Raw genomic sequence first — 16235 nt, 5'->3', positions numbered from 1 at the left:
CCATATTTTTTTTTGGTGGTGGTGTTTTTTTTTTTTTAATTTTTATTTTTATTTTTTTTGGTTAGGAGGATGGGGAGGGTGTGCTTCCCTGAAATGGAAGCATTGGTTTGAAGCCAAGCCTGTGAAAATTTGGATACATCAGTCCCCTTTAAATATTTTTTGTAAGATGGAGATGGAGAACTAAAAGTCCTAAGGACCGTCTTTTGGGATGGCTTGTTAGATGCAAGTACGAAGAGAGTATGGCCAGATGGTTCTGTGGCAGTTTTGTATGCTCAGTAGGAGCTCTGGAAATTAAAATATATATGAAGATATACCCATCTCCTAGAACTGGACAGGACCTTGAGAGGTCATCGAGTCCAGTCCCCTGCCCTCATGGCAGGACGAAGTACCATCCCTGATAGAATTGCCCCAGATCCCTAAATGGCCCCCTCAAGGATTGAACTCACAGGCCAACGCTCAAACCACTGAGCTCTCTTAATAATTTAGTCATTATTAAACTAATTCTTAAAATTCTTGCTCATCTGGGCTTCCTGAACAGCTGAAAATTTGCACACCCGGGTCTTGCCACAAATGTGATATACTTCTCTGTAAGCTTGGCTTGAGTTGTGTTGTACTTTGCTGACTCAGAGGGAACCTTCATTGCCATAATAGATTGCATTCCTTTATATCAATGCATCCAGCAAATCTTCGTTTCATTACTGCATACAAAGAGTATTAAGACTGCTGTAAGAAACTGGGGAAAACAGTGATGCATGATCAGGAAAAGGTTGATAATTTTGCTTGGAGATTTGAATACTGGTTGTAGTACAAGGAAACTTAATCTTGTAGATGTAGTAACTAGCTAATAAAATCTGTCATTTTAATATATTCCTTCTGCAGCAAATGAAAGAAATCCCTGTTCACGCTCATCTAAACTGAGTTCTAAATAAGGTTATTTAAAATAACCTTGCTTTTCATCCCAAGGCTTCTCATCTCTAAAAACTGAAGTATTATTCCACAAGTAACTATAATAGTTTAGTTTAAAAAATTTTTTTTAGCCGATATTGTCATGTGCTGAGATACAGATTGAGGACATATATGACCTGCTTGTTTTCTATAGAGAACCTGCTCTGCCACATCCAAGAAAATGGAAATAGTTATATTTCTCTTTCACTGTGGCAGTCAAATGTCCCCTCTTCCTTCCTCGCAAATTAAAAAGGGCTATAATTAGCAATGAAATAAGCAGAAGTCTCTGGGGACCCTCATCAGCACTCCTTAGTCAAGGTCAACTTCCACTGACTTCATTGCTTTTGTAAATAGCCTTTTCTTATTCTAAACTATTTGCATTATGCTGGTAATTTGCTAGGTGCATTACAGTACGAAGAAAGGGTCCCCTTGAAAATAGTTCAGTCTAAATAGCGTACAGATAAAGGAAAATGGGAGGTAACAAAGCATTAAGATCAGTAGTGAGGTTAAATATGCATATTAGGAACGTGGAAGATTAACTGGATAATATTAATGGGTGATGCTTACACAAATACCAGTCACACCACACAATTCTGCAGAGTTTCAGACAAGACTAATAATTACTAAAGGAACAGCAGAAAGAAAGGAATCTTGCACAACTTTAGTTTGTGATGCAGACAAAGTGGTGTGAGTGGAGGATATGTTTAAGTGTAACAGCCATCATAGATGCCCAGTTGATCAAGAAGTGGAAACTGAAGATTTTATTTTCCCTTGTTGTCCCCAGACATTGCAGTGTTTTCCACTCCTTCTAACTCCTGGGGAGCCATCTGTGCGCCCGCACATGATCCCTCTGGGAATTTTACTAAATTTTAGCTTTTTTTGAAAAGTATTTTCGAGCTACTGGTGTCAAAATTGTTCAAGATAATAAATCAGTATATACGTAGTGTGCTGAGGCATTTTATAGACAGTTATATCTTACTGCTAATGTACACATTCTATGACACCCTACCTGTGCCTTCGAGCCATGACCATTTGGAAGTTTAAAACAATGAACTCTAATTTACTTTTGTAAAATGTATGATATTGCTTGATATTCTATTTTCTATGGTTACATACACAATACACACGGATATAGGTTGGCTTGATATCAAGTGCGCTTTGTCTACTTTACTAGGCCACCTAACGTAATAGGAATAGCTGAAGCCAGGTGGACCTGATATTGAATTGTAGAATATAGTCTAGAATGGCCCTTCAGGCTTTCAAATTCCCTGTGCAAATTACTGTTACTTCATCAGGGATTAGTTGTGAATTTGGCTTGCTCTTTCCAGTACAGTATACCCACTCTTTGTTAAATTCATGGTATTGGCAGACAAAACTCATTTGGCATCTTTAATGCAATTGCTGATATCTTTACACTGTGCAAAGCTGAGTAGGAAAATAATAGTTCAAGTTTAAGTTGTCAGCTGCAAACACCAAAATTATTTGTAAACAATAGTTTCTTTTAAAAATTATTTTGTATTAAGATATATTATGATAGTGATTCATAATTTTTTTTAAGTTCTTTGAAATGATTTTTTTTTCTATTTTGGAAGAAAACCACTTGTAGAGAAAAGGGTATTTAAAAGGCCATGGTAGAATTGATTGACATGTCTTTGTGGTAACTGCTAAGAGAATTGTAAGAGAATCTCTTGGTGAATCTAGATACCTTGCTTTTGTAGTTAGCATACTGATAAATAGCTAGAATTCTTGATGACAGTGGAGAGAGGGATCTTTTGTCTGTCGTCTTACCTTATTTATGCCAAAGTAGCATGCTCTTTTTTAGTTTTGAAGAGCCCTTTTATGTCCTATTTAATAATGAAAAACTAAAAAAAAATACAGACATAAATAAGATTCAGTGTAGACTCTTTAGCTATATTTACACTGCACATCAATTTTGAAATAAGCTAATCTGGAATAGTTATTCCAAAATAGCTTATTTCAAAATAGCATGTCTACACTACAGGGAACCCTCAAAATTAGTTCGAGGCAGGCTTCCCTAAAGTAGATGCGCTATCTTGATTAAGAGCCCCTGGAGGCATTGGGGAGGAATAATTTAGAATGGCCCTGGTGAGAGGCTATTTCGAAATAGCAGTAGTGGGGTGTTTACACACACCTTATTTTGAAATAGCTATTTTGAAATAGGCGCTATTCTTTGTAGAAGGAGGGTTACAGATTTTGGAATAAGCTGCCCATTATTTTGAAATAATGGAATTGGTGTATAGATGATCGCATAATTATTGCTGTATAGATATATCTCCTTTGTCAAAAGCTTCTGGTCTTAGTTTGCAAAAGGCTTGAAAGAAAATTGAAGCTAGTGATCACTTTAACTTGGAATAAGAAAAAGACAGTGACATCTTGATAAAACTAAGGACATTTGAAGGGGAGAGAACAATACTGAAATAAGAATTTTATTATAAAAAACAGAAGTTTGAAATCTTATTTTCCCCATAGTGTTCTGGATGAACAGTTCTAATCCCCTCTCCCCACCTCCCTAGCTATCATGTACCCTTGGTAGATTTAGAATGTGTAGGTAGGGCTTTCATTTAGTTATGGATGTCACAGAATCCATGACTGCCAGAGACCTTCATGACTTCAACCAGCACCAGCTGGGAGCTGCAAGGTTCCCTCATATCTGCTTCTGCAGGCATCAACTGCAGGGTACCATCACAGCACTTCGGGGACCTTGAGTTGCCCAGGCTCCCCATTTTGTCAGATATTTTTAGTAAAAGTTAGGGACAAGTCACAGTCTTCCATGAATTTTTCATTATTGCCCATAGTGACTTTTACTAAAAATATCTGTGATACTATACATAAACTGAGGTTGTATTTCTTAAGTATTAGCAATAATTTGTAATCTGGTATTGAAGGTGATGATAGAGGCTTGAATAAAATATCCAACACCCATTACTTTGCTTTGTTCTACCATGATACGGATTTGTGGAGTTTTCCCTTGTCTATACAACCCCTTGAGTAACCTTTATCAAATCCTTTCATCTTTGATGTTGAAATGGTTTCAAAGGCTATTTTCTAAACTTCAAAAAAGTGTTAGTAAGCATGAAGGACATTTTACTTGAGGTACAAATTTACCTTTTTACTGTACTCTGGTGGCTTATGATGAAACACCTTTTGGAAGGAGCTGGCTGTTGGTGCTCTTCATCATTCTATCTATGAATTCAAGGTGATAGGCCTACCCCCAAGTGGTAATATAATATTCTTTGTTTCATGCACATATTGGATGAGTTGGATTTTATTTCATAATCTGTCTCAAAGGATGGCTTGGATGTATACTGTGAAGAAGGGTGATTATTTTTTGTTTTCTCATGATTGAGAATAGAATGCTGGTAATTGCCATGGCATTCTCCTATTTTGAACATTTAGATGTGCATGTTTCAAATGACACATGAGCTATTGTGAACGGGACTAGTTTTTACACACTGCTTCTGTCATCAACTTGAGATTTACTGAGACTCATGAAGCTTGGATAGAAATCACCAAACTGAATTTCATCCAGAACAGTAATTAATAGTGCTGATTAAGCTGTAAGAGGTTAGTAACTCAAGTCTTTTAGAATATTTTTAGGTTATGCTGTTGAAAACAACTTTTCACACAGTGCATCAGAAATTCCTGAAAAAGTAAAGTGTTTTTTAACTTAAGTGCTTTTGTTTTTTACATATCAGATTTTGCTTATAAACCTTGTTTTTTTTTTTCTTGCAGCTACCGATCTTCTTCTTGCTTGGAATCCTGTGTGTCTGGGCCTGGTAGAGGGACTTATTGGGAAAGTTCAGCTGCATACAGGTATGATTTGCTTAAAAATGATGTAGGCTGTAATGTGATGGCATGGTAAAAAAGCAGCTTTAAAGTGCTTTGTGCCCAAATCTAAAATGATCAATCCTAGTGCATAGGAACAAGGGTCCTCTTTTTCTGATCTAGTATCTCTCTAGGTGGGGAGAACAGTCCTGGTAAAATTGTTTGTAAATCTTGATGAAGAAAGCAAATTATAGCCAAAGTTTTTAGTCCCATGAAAACAGTTTCTCGTCTAGGTTTCTGAGTTCACTTGCTATACTGTAGTCTTGTTGGTTAGCTGTATCCAGTACTATGTCAACTGGAGATGGTACGAGAAGGCTAAAAATAGCTGTCAGACCTAGGTAGCTGAGTTGACCTTGACTACCATAGGCATTTTTTTGTGGAGCAATAGGGCAGGAGGGAAGCTTCAGTTGGATTCAGTTCTGATTCTCTCAGAATGATTAATGTAATCAGTTTATTCTGTCAAAAATGAGTGTTGATGTAGGAGATTAATCAGACCTTGGGTCCACAGGCACCATGTGTATGTGATCAATGTTATTCTGTTGTTGTGATTGAGTGACATGAACAGTATTAGAAAACTATACATAACAAGGAATATGTAAGAGGAGACTGCTTCTCTGCATCTTAAATCTTTGCCATATGGAGGGCTTGAGAGTGAGACTGAAAGATTCAAGAACTTTAGGTGTAGAAGAGCCCTGAGAAAGTTTTGATAGTTAAGGAGTTACTGTTGGCTCACAAATGAAGTTGATAGAATAAAAATTGGGTGGGGGTAGGGAAATGGGGAGGACTCCTCTTTTCTGTATATTTTTTCTGAGGTAATGTCTACACTTGAGAAAATGTCAATTTCTTGCCACCCAATTTTTGTAAAGTCGAAGACCCACGTCTCCACGATGCGCAAGAATTCAAAGTAGTTCAAAGTAGAAAGGCTGACATCAGCTTTGAGAGCAATGAATTGTGGGTAGCTATCACACAGTGCCTGCGCCACTTTGCATTCTGGGTTATGCTTCCAGTGCACACAGGGACCAAAACTGTTCAACAGGTGGTTCTGGGTTCAATGTCAGCATCCCATAATGTGCTCATCTATTCCTTTCCCTCCCCTCCCCCCTTACAATCAACTGGAAACACTTTTTTTCCCTTTTGTGCCCTGCTTACCTACACAGATGCCATAGTGGCATAAGCATGGACCCCAGCATGGATCTCATTGTGCATCAAAGCATTGTGGCGATTGTTTATCATGCTGCGTCTAATGGTGGAGTATGTCAAGAGCGTATTCGTAGCATTCCAGGGGGAGGGTGAATCTCAGGATGCCATGGATTTAGTTCATGCAAGCCCTTGAGTTGAGCGAATTGGAAATGCTGTCAGCATTCAAATCTCTAGAAACACTACAATGCCAGTTGTGGCACTGTCAGACAAGTACAGACTGGTGGGCTCGCATGATGCTGCAGGTTTGGGGTGATGAGCAGTGACTGCAAAACTTCTGAATGTGCAGGCTACTTTCATGGAACTTTGCAAATTGCTTTGCTCCCCTCCCTGAAGCACAGGAACACCCCACTAAGACCCACTGTGACAGCGGAGGAGCACATGGCAGTTGTCCTGTAGCTTGCAATACTAGACAACTCCTGGTCTGTCAGGAATCAGTTTGGTGTGGGGAAATCTACAGAGAGAACTACTGTTATGCAACTAGCCAAAGCAAAAGCAATCAATACCATTCTGCTACAGAGGGTAGTGACTCTGGGAATCATGGATGCTACAGTAGAGGGCTATGCCGTAATGGAGTTCCCTAACTGCAGTGGGGTAATAAAAGGAACACACATCTTCATTTTGGCAGTTGGCCACCTTGCCAAGGAGTACATAAACTCCTAGGAGTACTTCTCCATGGTGCTGCAGGCAATGGTAGATCACAAGGGATATTTCACCAACATCAATATGGGATGATTGGAAAAGGTGAATGACACATGCATCTTTAGGAGCTCTTGCCTCTTCAGAAAGCTGCAATCTGGAACTGTTTTCCCAGATTGGAAAATTAGATCGGAGAGGAAGAAATGCCAATAGTGATCCTTGGTGACCCAGCTTACCCTTTGCTCCCATGGCTTATGAAGCCTTACACAGGCAGCCTGGACCAGAGGGAGGAGCAGTTGAACTACTGGCTGAGCAAGTGCAGAAGGTTTAGAAGCTTCCTGATGAGGTTGCACTTCAGCGATTTCAATATTCCTTCTGTGGTGGCAGCATGCTGTGTGCTCCATAATCTTTGTGTGTGTGGGGGGTGGCGGGGGGGAGGAGGGGGAAGGGAAGGGCTGAGGCAGGTGCCTAGCCAGAATGAGGAGAGCACAGCAGGGGGCAGTGCAAATCAGAGTCTCTGAAAGAAAGTTTTATCAATGCCCAGTTTTCAAAGTCATGCATGTTGCTCTCAACGAAGTGTGTTTACCTGTAATCCCCCTCCCTACCCTGCAATACCAGGAATAAAAAGTCTGTTAATAAATGAGTTTTTATTTAGGGAACACAGCAGGGATAGAATAGGAGTCCATGGTGGGCACCTCGGGAGGTAGGGGGAGAAATCAGAAATGTGAGGACAGCCTTTTGCTTTGTGATGCCCTGGAGGTTGAGTGGGAGACTATCCTTGAGTCCTATTCTTCCCACCCTGCTCCCCATGTCCTAGGGGCCCCTGGAGGTGGAGTCTACGGTACTGGGTGAAGAGGGGAAGTTATTTTGCAAGGAGTAAGGAAGCCTGTCCGGGTATGTCATCATGTGCTCCATCACAGATGTCATGGACAACAAGACATTATCTGGGTGTTTCGCTTTCATTTCCCTTGCATGGTCTCCTTTCCTTTTGCTCTGCTCACATTTTCTCCAGTAGCATATTCCTCCACTCCATTTGCACCTTAAACATGTCTTCTCCTGTCCATATCTGTCCTGCAGATTTGTGCGAGCCAGACAGGTAGTTGAGCCAGGGGAGTACGCAACAAGCTCTCTGCTGTTGCTGCTGTAACAAAAAGTGATAGTAGATTCATTGTGGAGCCTAAAATCTAATCTGTTAACATACAGCAAAGGTCTCTCTCTAAAGACAATGGAGATGTGTTCTGTGCAAGGCCAAAGCTATGCTTTAAAGTGTCCACTGTATAGTAGGTACACAACACAGTTCTCAAGGGAACATTTGGATTCACGCAGTTTGGAAACAGATGTGGTAAGGGGCTTGATAGGGTATGATCCTGAGGGCAGGAGGGAGGATGGGGTCCAGCATGCCAATGGGGCAGGACGGCGTATCCTGTGGCTTCCCTCTGTGTCCACCAGACCTTGCTTCCTGGGAGAGTGCTACTTTCACATCCCACAGGAGTCTGGGGGCAAGAGAGCTGGAAGGGGTGCCACAGGCTGCAGCTATGTTAGCAGCGGAGGCAGCAGCTAATAGCTTCCCCTCCTTCATCGAGGTTGCCATGCTAGATACTGGTCTTCTCTGAATCACATAAGAGTGCTAGGGAGCTGATGTTGACTGAATGTGGCCTTATTCTGCAATGCTTTGTGATTCAGTGACTCCAGACCACTTACTGCTGGCTTGGCAGGGGAAAGTAGCCTTCTATGGAGGACAGAATAAAGCAGGTCTCCCCAGAAATCTTGTGAGAGATCAAAGAGTTCCTATCTGAGAGCTTAATGGAGATGTGCAGGGAGCTCACGGGACTGGAACTCTGCTGTTAGGTATGCTGCCTGCTCTGAGGTGTGCTTGCAATGCTGTCCACATGGGAAATGAGAGCAGTAGAGCTGCAAGTTCTAGCCAGAGGGGTCACATCAGGGCACTGTGGGATGCCTCCTAGAGGCCAAGAATGTCTACTTTCGCAATACTGTGTCTGCACTACCATGTTGTTGACCATGCAAGGTTGAATTTTGTGTTACTCCTTGTGAAAAGCCAGGGTACCGAAATTAACTTTAGCGGCCCTTAAAGTTGACGTTCCAGTGTTTTCCATTGGACACAGACAGCTTAGCTATGTGGTATAGTCAGGGCTCGACAAATTAGTCAATCTACTCGCCTGGGGCGAGTAGATTTTAACCTGGCACGGTGCTGCAGTGTGATCAGCACATGCGCAGTGCTGCCAAACCACTTGCCGCCGTTTGTCAAGCCCTGGGTAGAGTAATACAAAATTAATATCAGCATTAATTAGGTTCCTGCTGTTTTCTGTTAGCTTGTAGTAATGATCCTTATCTAGTTGTCCATCAAAACTTCTTCCTAATGAACCAGTGTCATACTCCAATCAAAATATTATGAAATGGTGAAATGATTGTGTATTTTTTTTATCCATTTCCACGGATGACCAACAGACGCCAAGACCTGCAAATTCCTAACCAAAGAGGAGAGTTTATGTACTCAACTAAGTTGAGTGCTGTTTTTAGAAAAGCAACAAATAGTGGATAACTGGAACTCTTGTGTAAAATCCCTTTTGTCATTTCTTTCTTTTGGTGGAAACACAGAACATGACTTTACTACAAATACGCTGAACCATAAATGAAAACGAGTACCTCACCAACTACTATTTTGCAAATTCTTGACAGTCTGGAAATGAGATGCAGACTAGAATTTAAAATGCAAACACTTCACAATGAGGGTGTGTTTTGACTACACTCAATTCTCACTGTATGAGATGCTCTGTGCTGATAGAGGTATGGATAAAAGTGCATTGTTAAAATTATGTGGGAAAGCTTACGTAACTGCTGCTTACATTATTTCTTGTTCTCAGTACTATTTTTAAATTTTCGTTCATGCTAAACACAGCATTTAACAGTGGCTTTTGGAAACATGATTGATTGTAGATAAAATTTCAAATAAGTTACAGAACACTAGGATAGATTAAGTGGTAAAATGGATCAGACTCTTGCTATCTGTCAAAATAAGAAATGGAGATGCTGCATATTAGAGATGCTGAAATTGAGAACTACTAGTGCTATTATGTGGCAGGAGCACAGGAAATGCTGCTTTCTGTACTGTGATAATAGGTGCAAAGCTGTGGAAAGTGGGGTGAAGATATCTAATTTCTACTTTAGATACCTTTTTTTTAATTCAATCAACTTTATTTTAAACTGGGAAGAACATTGATGTGGGGATCAAAATAGTTATTTTGTGGCTTTGAATTATTTTGTACTGACATTTGGCATGTTAAGGCACAAAATGACATTTGAATGCTATCTTTTCAAGGTGACTTATTTTTATTTGTACTTAATGTTTGCATTTAAACATATCCAAGGAAGTTAGATATATTATAAAATACTGGCTGTCAATATGAGAGGGAGATATCTTTTACAGTTGAACCTCTTACACAACTCAAAAGATCTCTGTCATGGACTTTTCGACTCCTCTTCAATTGTTGTTAAGGTTTATCAGTGGAGTTCTCCCTGGAACTAGTAAACAGAGGTCAGAGAGTCTGCATGACTGGGTTAATGCTCCATCATCGAGGGCTTGAGTGTGCTGCCTCTGCTTCTTATATATGTTCAAAGGGACCCGAGCTGCCCAGAATGGCATAACAGCATGTTGCATTGCTGTTGTACTTCTGAACCCCTACTTCTAATTTCTTCTTTACACAAAGGAAATGAGTTTTTCACCAATTGTACATACACATTTTGAAAGTCAAAATACACTTATCTGAAAAGCACAATATTGTGTTGAGCTTTCTCTATGAAGAACATTATTTCTCTACAAACAAACAATATAAATGACCAGATTTGGTATGTGAATAATAACAGCTAGAAGAAAGGACCAATGATTTGGAAGTAGGGAACAAACGTATGAGTTTTAACTTCTAATCTCTCTAAAAGTGGCATAGAATTAGGATGAGAGTTGTAACTAGCCACTGAAAGTAGGTGAAGGCTAAGGTGAACAAAGTTAATAATGTGTTGAGAAGTTTAAAGTAGCTCATTTTAAGAGGATTAGCCATTGCTTAAGAATTACTGCAATGATCAGTTTAAAGAATTCTTTAGCATGTTAGTACAGTAGACTTCCGATAATCCGGAACCTATGGGACCTAGGTGGTGCCGGATTATCAGATATGCCAGACTATCAGGAGGTACTATAAGATGGTTATATACTGTATATAAAGTGTTCTTAATCCTTTTTATTATACATTCTGTATACAGTATGTACATGTTTTAGTTTATTTTAAAAGCCTTTTTTACCCTTTTTGCTCAGTTCAGCTGCTGCTGCTGTTACCTTGTGACTCATTTTTTGCCAAAGCTCACTCACTAGGCTCTTGCCATTTTGATGCCGGACTATCAGGAGTGCCGGACTATTGGATGCCGGACTATTGGAGTTTTACTGTACAACCCATAATGGGTTTTGAATAAAACATTGCTTTTATTGTAAAGTTGAAACACAAGATTTAACTTGTACTAGCTTTTCTGTAGATTTTACTAGTTAATCTGTGGAACTCTGCCTCCGGCTTCCTGTAGTCAGCCCCTGGTCAGTTTCAGTGGCAGCAGCTGAATCTGGAGCCAGTTCCGACTTACATACAAATTTAACTTAAGAACAAACCTACAGTCCCTATCTTGTACGTAACCCGGGGACTGCCTGTATTTTAATACTGCTTTATAAAGGGTTTGAAATGCTGTCATTTGATTGCCTGTTGGTGATAGTGTTGTACAACTCAGTATCTGTAAATTTCTAACCCCAATCACAAGTTAACATTATAAATGATGGAAATCTGCCCAAGATGTCTATGTATATTTGTCTTTTCAGTTGGGAGGTTCCAGTATGTTCTTTAATGGTGACAATAAACATCCTTCTCTAAGTCTGTCCTTGAGTACCTGTTGTAACTAATGGTATTTCAAGCTCTATTTCATTATCTTTTGCTTTTAGGCTTACTATTTAACTAATTAGTGGTTTTGTATGTGTATTATATGATTACCAGCATTGCTTGGGTTCTTAATTTTTGTTTTTCTTCATTTAAATCATTGATCTGAGGTGGGCTGGGGATGAAGGGTTCATTATACAGGCTGCCCTGGGAGAGGGGACTACAGCAGTAGCTTGGGGCCATACAGGTCAGAACCTCCTCTCCATGGCTGCTGCAGCTCCATTGGGTGCAGATGTTGGAAGGGTGCATGTTCCCCAGCTGTGGGACAAACACTCACACATTGTCAAATATATAGTAGATAGCTGTCCCTTTCTCCACCTCTGCCCCTTGGTTGTCCCCCTGGGGTCATTATACAGTGTCTCCATCAGATATGCTCCTGTTGGATTGGAGCAGAGATCTGCTCACTGGTCAGCACCCTTGGGACCTAACTGGTCCTGAGTGAGGGGATTTGCTAGACCAGGGGAGGTCCCTACCCTCCTGACTGGTGCTGCCACTGGGTTAGGGCTCCAACTTGCCCCTGCTGAGGCCCCCCAGCTCCCTGGGGTGCTCTAGATGCCACCTTCCACTTCCCCTGCTGCTGTTGGGAGGGGAGTGCCATGGCCGGAGCTCCGCAGCTGGGACTGAGCTCTGCAGCCACTTGCCTCCATGGCTGGGGTTGGAGCTGAGTAGCCAGGGCTGGGGCAGAGGGACGGGGCTGGAACTCCCTGGCTGCTGCCTGGGGTCGCCTGTTTTCCCTCTCTCCACCGACACAGGGTTGCCAGTGCCTCCTACAGTGCTCCTGCCCCGCCTTCAGACCTCCCTGTTCCTGGGCTGTGTGGTCCAGGAACATCAATGGTCCGTGCCAGACCACGGATGTTGCTGGACCAGGGTTTCCCAGTTAGGGGGGAGGTACAACCTGTATAACTTTTTTTTTTTTTTTCCCAATCAGTCATCTTTTGCTGGCGATCATTAGGGGAAGGCAAAGGTTAGGTTTATTCTGGTTGTGCCAGCTTTTGTACAGTAAAGGTTTAGATATGTGTTGTAAGGTATTCTCTTTGAGAACTGGCATGTGTCTGTAGACCATTCAGCCAGGAATACTGTCTAAATTCAGAATAATTTTGCCTCCTACTTTTGGATATAGGACGTAGCTAATTCTAACTTGACATTTTCTGCAAGAATGCAGAGCATCTTGCTGTAATCTAGGAAATGATTTTTTTTTTAAAGAGATGATTTTTTTAATATATCAGGGTGGCGAACCTATAGCCCGCAAGTTGATTCTGGCCTGTAGCTTGTCTTGATATGGCCTTTGAGGCTTGGGGCTTGCTCCCTCTCCCCCCCGCAGCATCATGAGCTAGCGCTGGCACTCTACCTTGTTGGGGGTACCATGGCTGGACCACCAGCACCTGCACTTCACTGCAGAGCAGGGAGCTCTCAGCTTTGTAGTCTGATCAGGAGATGCTGGGGCTGGATTCAGCCCATGGACTTTGCCTAGCAGGAGAGGATGAAGTGGCTCTGTGCACGGTAGGTAAGTGATCTGTGGGGCACTGCTCTGTCACTCACATTGACCTGGAATTATGGCCAGTGGGAGCATTTCCCTGCAATGTACAGAGCCACACAAAGCACCTGTTCTCCCTAGAAGCTGCACCAGGGAGCACCCCATCCTCTGCCACCTCCTGCCTTCTTCCACCCATCCAGACTTGGCCTCCCCACTGCCTTCCCCTTGACCCCACACCCCAGCTGGCAGCCCCCTCCCATAAACTGAACCCCTAATATTTGGCTCCACCCCAGAGCCTCGGGGAACCCTACAAAATGTACTAGTCCCAGGCCCCAAGAAGAGTTAATGTAGCCCTGGGGTTAAGCCCTGAGCTTGAAGGGAGTATCACTTGGGGGTCAGGTCACTGAGCATTTTGTGTGTGTGTGTGTGTGTGTGGGGGGGGGTATATGGCGGTTGTGTGGTTTTTTTTTTTTAAATTGCTTCTCACTTGTGTGGACCTTGACTGATTTCCCCCACCCCCCCGTGGGTCAGTGGCCCTGACCCACAGACATCCCCCTTTTACATTTCATAGCTCCCTACCAATGCCACCTTTGTTGCCCCTTCTCTCCAGGCAGCTGACCAGATCCTGCTGTCACAGCACCTGGAGAAGCTCCCCACAGGAATTCCTACATGTGTGCCTGGTGCTGTTTCTTTTCTGGTTAAGTTGCCTGTTCGTGGGAGACGGCAGGGTGTTCCAAGGGAGGGAGGAAAGGGGATAAGAGTGTAAGGGGGATAGTGCAGGTGGGAAGATATAGGAATGGAGACTGGGTAGGGAAGGATGTGGGTGCAGGGATAGGCAGGGAGCGGTTAGGGAGGACCAGTGGGTATAGGAATGGAGGTGTGAAGGTAGAGATGGAAGGAGGGCGGTGGGCTGTGGGCCATGGACTCTTTTATTGGCTGGTGGGGCAGGAGCGAGAAGGATGCAGGGAGGGGTGACTGGCTGGCGATTGAAGGGCATGAGCGGGGTGGAATGGGCTGAGAGCGTTTGGATAGAGGAGTCCATCCAGGGGTGTGGTGGATGGGAGTGGAGAAGGGTGCGAGTGGGGTCATGGAGAGCGTAGCTGGGATTCTGTCAGCCGATGGCCAGGGCAGTGAGTGGGGGTGTGTGTGTGTGTGTGTGTGTGTGTGTGTGTGTGTGTGTGTGTTATACACCCAAGACTTCAACTGCTGAGACCAGGGTCCCTTAGCAGCGGGCAACCTGGAGAAGGTTGACGGGCGCCCCAAGAATTTTACAGGGAGAGCTTATTACATCTCAGATTTCAGCTGCTAAGGATCCCTTTGCAGCGGGCAGTCTAGGGAAGACTGAGAGATGCCTCAACGGATCTGTCACCTGGGAGTGACATGATCTAAAATGCCAGAGCTCTCCCTATACCTGTCCCTTATGACCGGCTGGAGTTCTTTTAAATTGTGCTTGGTTCTGTTACAGCAACTGAAGGAGTCAGGTTAAAGCTTAAACAGTTACTATTTTATTGTTACAGGGTAAACTTAGCTGTTAAATGCTACTACTGTGTTACAGATAACACAGCCACTACAAAGGACAGGACAGAAATTACACTAATAAGTCACTCACAGGTACCATGAAACCCTTTTGGCTCTCTGAGCTCTTATTAAATGCATTCAAAATAGACACCTAGCAGGTATATATTCTCATCCCTGCGTTCCAGACTTGGCGTGGCCAGCGTCTTTCTCTCAATCCCTCGGGAAGAAGTAGGGCGAGGTTGGGCGTCCCACAGACCTCGGGAGACAATCAATACCTGCCAGCAGGTGTAGATGATTGGGGCTCAAATGGGGTGGGCTACTAAACCCCTCTTTATACCCCTTGGGTCATGTAGGCTTCTTCCTGATCTCAAGTGGCCAATTAGGAAAAATGGCTTTGAATGCGAAGTTTCCCACGAAGGGTGCAAAGCATAATTCACACCTGGGGAAAATGCAGACAATGGGCACCTCTGGTATGTGATGGGCGAAGATTCCTCTCCTGGGACAGTGCAGGCGCGTCAATTACTGATACTAGCCATCAGGACTGCGGGAGGCCCCGAGTCGTCAGCTAGCCCATTTACTGTCTGGTTTCTCTTTATGGTAGAGTCAGAGACAGGCAGCACACCTGCATTCCCCGGGCATCAAAGGCTGACTGCCTTTCTCTTGCTCTCTGGGGGAGGAGGGGGGGCGGAAAACAAGATGGGGTTCATGTCTGGCTACAGCTTAATGCAAGATTAACAGGCTCTCTGGCTGCAAAAGTGGCCAGCAAGGAGTGAGGATGGGGGGTTGGTGAGTGTAGTGAGCAGGGGACACGGCCCCTTAGGTTTTTTGTTTTTTTTTTTGTTTTTGTTTTTGTTTTTAAGACTTTGGGTGTGAGACTGTTCATGGGAAAGGGATTCTGAATGTACAATGTAAGTTGAAGTCAGCAGTATCCCTTCAATTCTTTTGTCTTCATGCTTTACTTCTCTGTTTTCAAGACTCTTCTATTTCAGTCTAGAGTTCTGCACTGTTAATACCAGGCCTCGGTGGTTGTAATATTTCAGCAGTTTTTATCATATTAGCAGTTGCAGGTTACCACACTTACAGTGTTATGTCCTTTAGTATCTCATATATTAGCAATGTTCCCTCATGCTCTAGGACACACAGGTGCTAAAGAAGCACTAGTTTTTGCTAAGATTTGGCCAGTCCTGTGATAGGTTGTGTGGCTTTCTTTTGTTTTCCATATGAAGGGCAGTTCCAGTTTGTAACACATGTATAGCTATAGTGCCTACAGACACTAGCTCACTACTCCATTGCATTAGGCCAGTGGTTACCCTATCTGCCACTGGGATGCATCCAGTACTGTATGTATGGCCTTGAGGATGTCACATGGGCCACAGATGTGTGCTGATTGTGCTATAAGCAGCCCTCAGGCCATATGTTGAGGAAATACTGTATTAGGCATTATACGAACAAGTACTATAGTTGCAATCCTTTTCCCTTTTCTCAGCTGTAAATTAGTAAGTTTTCAAAGCTGAGCTGTAGATTAGATAGATGAAAGTGAAAATAGAAATTTTCAGATGAAAGAATATATTGTCTGTAAATGTCAGCAATCCCTAGTATATCCATGGCTACAATACTGCAACTTGTTCTTT

At 42.7% G+C, this 16235-nt stretch overlaps 1 protein-coding gene across 1 annotated transcript in view; it reads left to right on the top strand.

Annotated features, from left to right (window-relative positions):
• The window catches only part of INPP5F (inositol polyphosphate-5-phosphatase F), an 88897-nt gene that overhangs the window by 15097 nt on the left and 57565 nt on the right, over positions 1-16235 (top strand). Inside the window, exon 2 of the mRNA XM_075935359.2 lies at positions 4699-4779. Coding sequence (XP_075791474.1) covers positions 4699-4779 — 81 coding nt within the window. The remainder of the gene's footprint in view (positions 1-4698; positions 4780-16235) is intronic.

Source organism: Pelodiscus sinensis, chromosome 8, assembly GCF_052426305.1.
Source record: "Pelodiscus sinensis isolate ZL-2025 chromosome 8, ASM5242630v1, whole genome shotgun sequence".
NCBI classification, from domain to species: Eukaryota; Metazoa; Chordata; order Testudines; family Trionychidae; genus Pelodiscus; species Pelodiscus sinensis.
The sequence above is the reverse complement of the archived record's forward strand: the minus strand, read 5'-3'. Positions and strand labels throughout refer to the sequence as shown.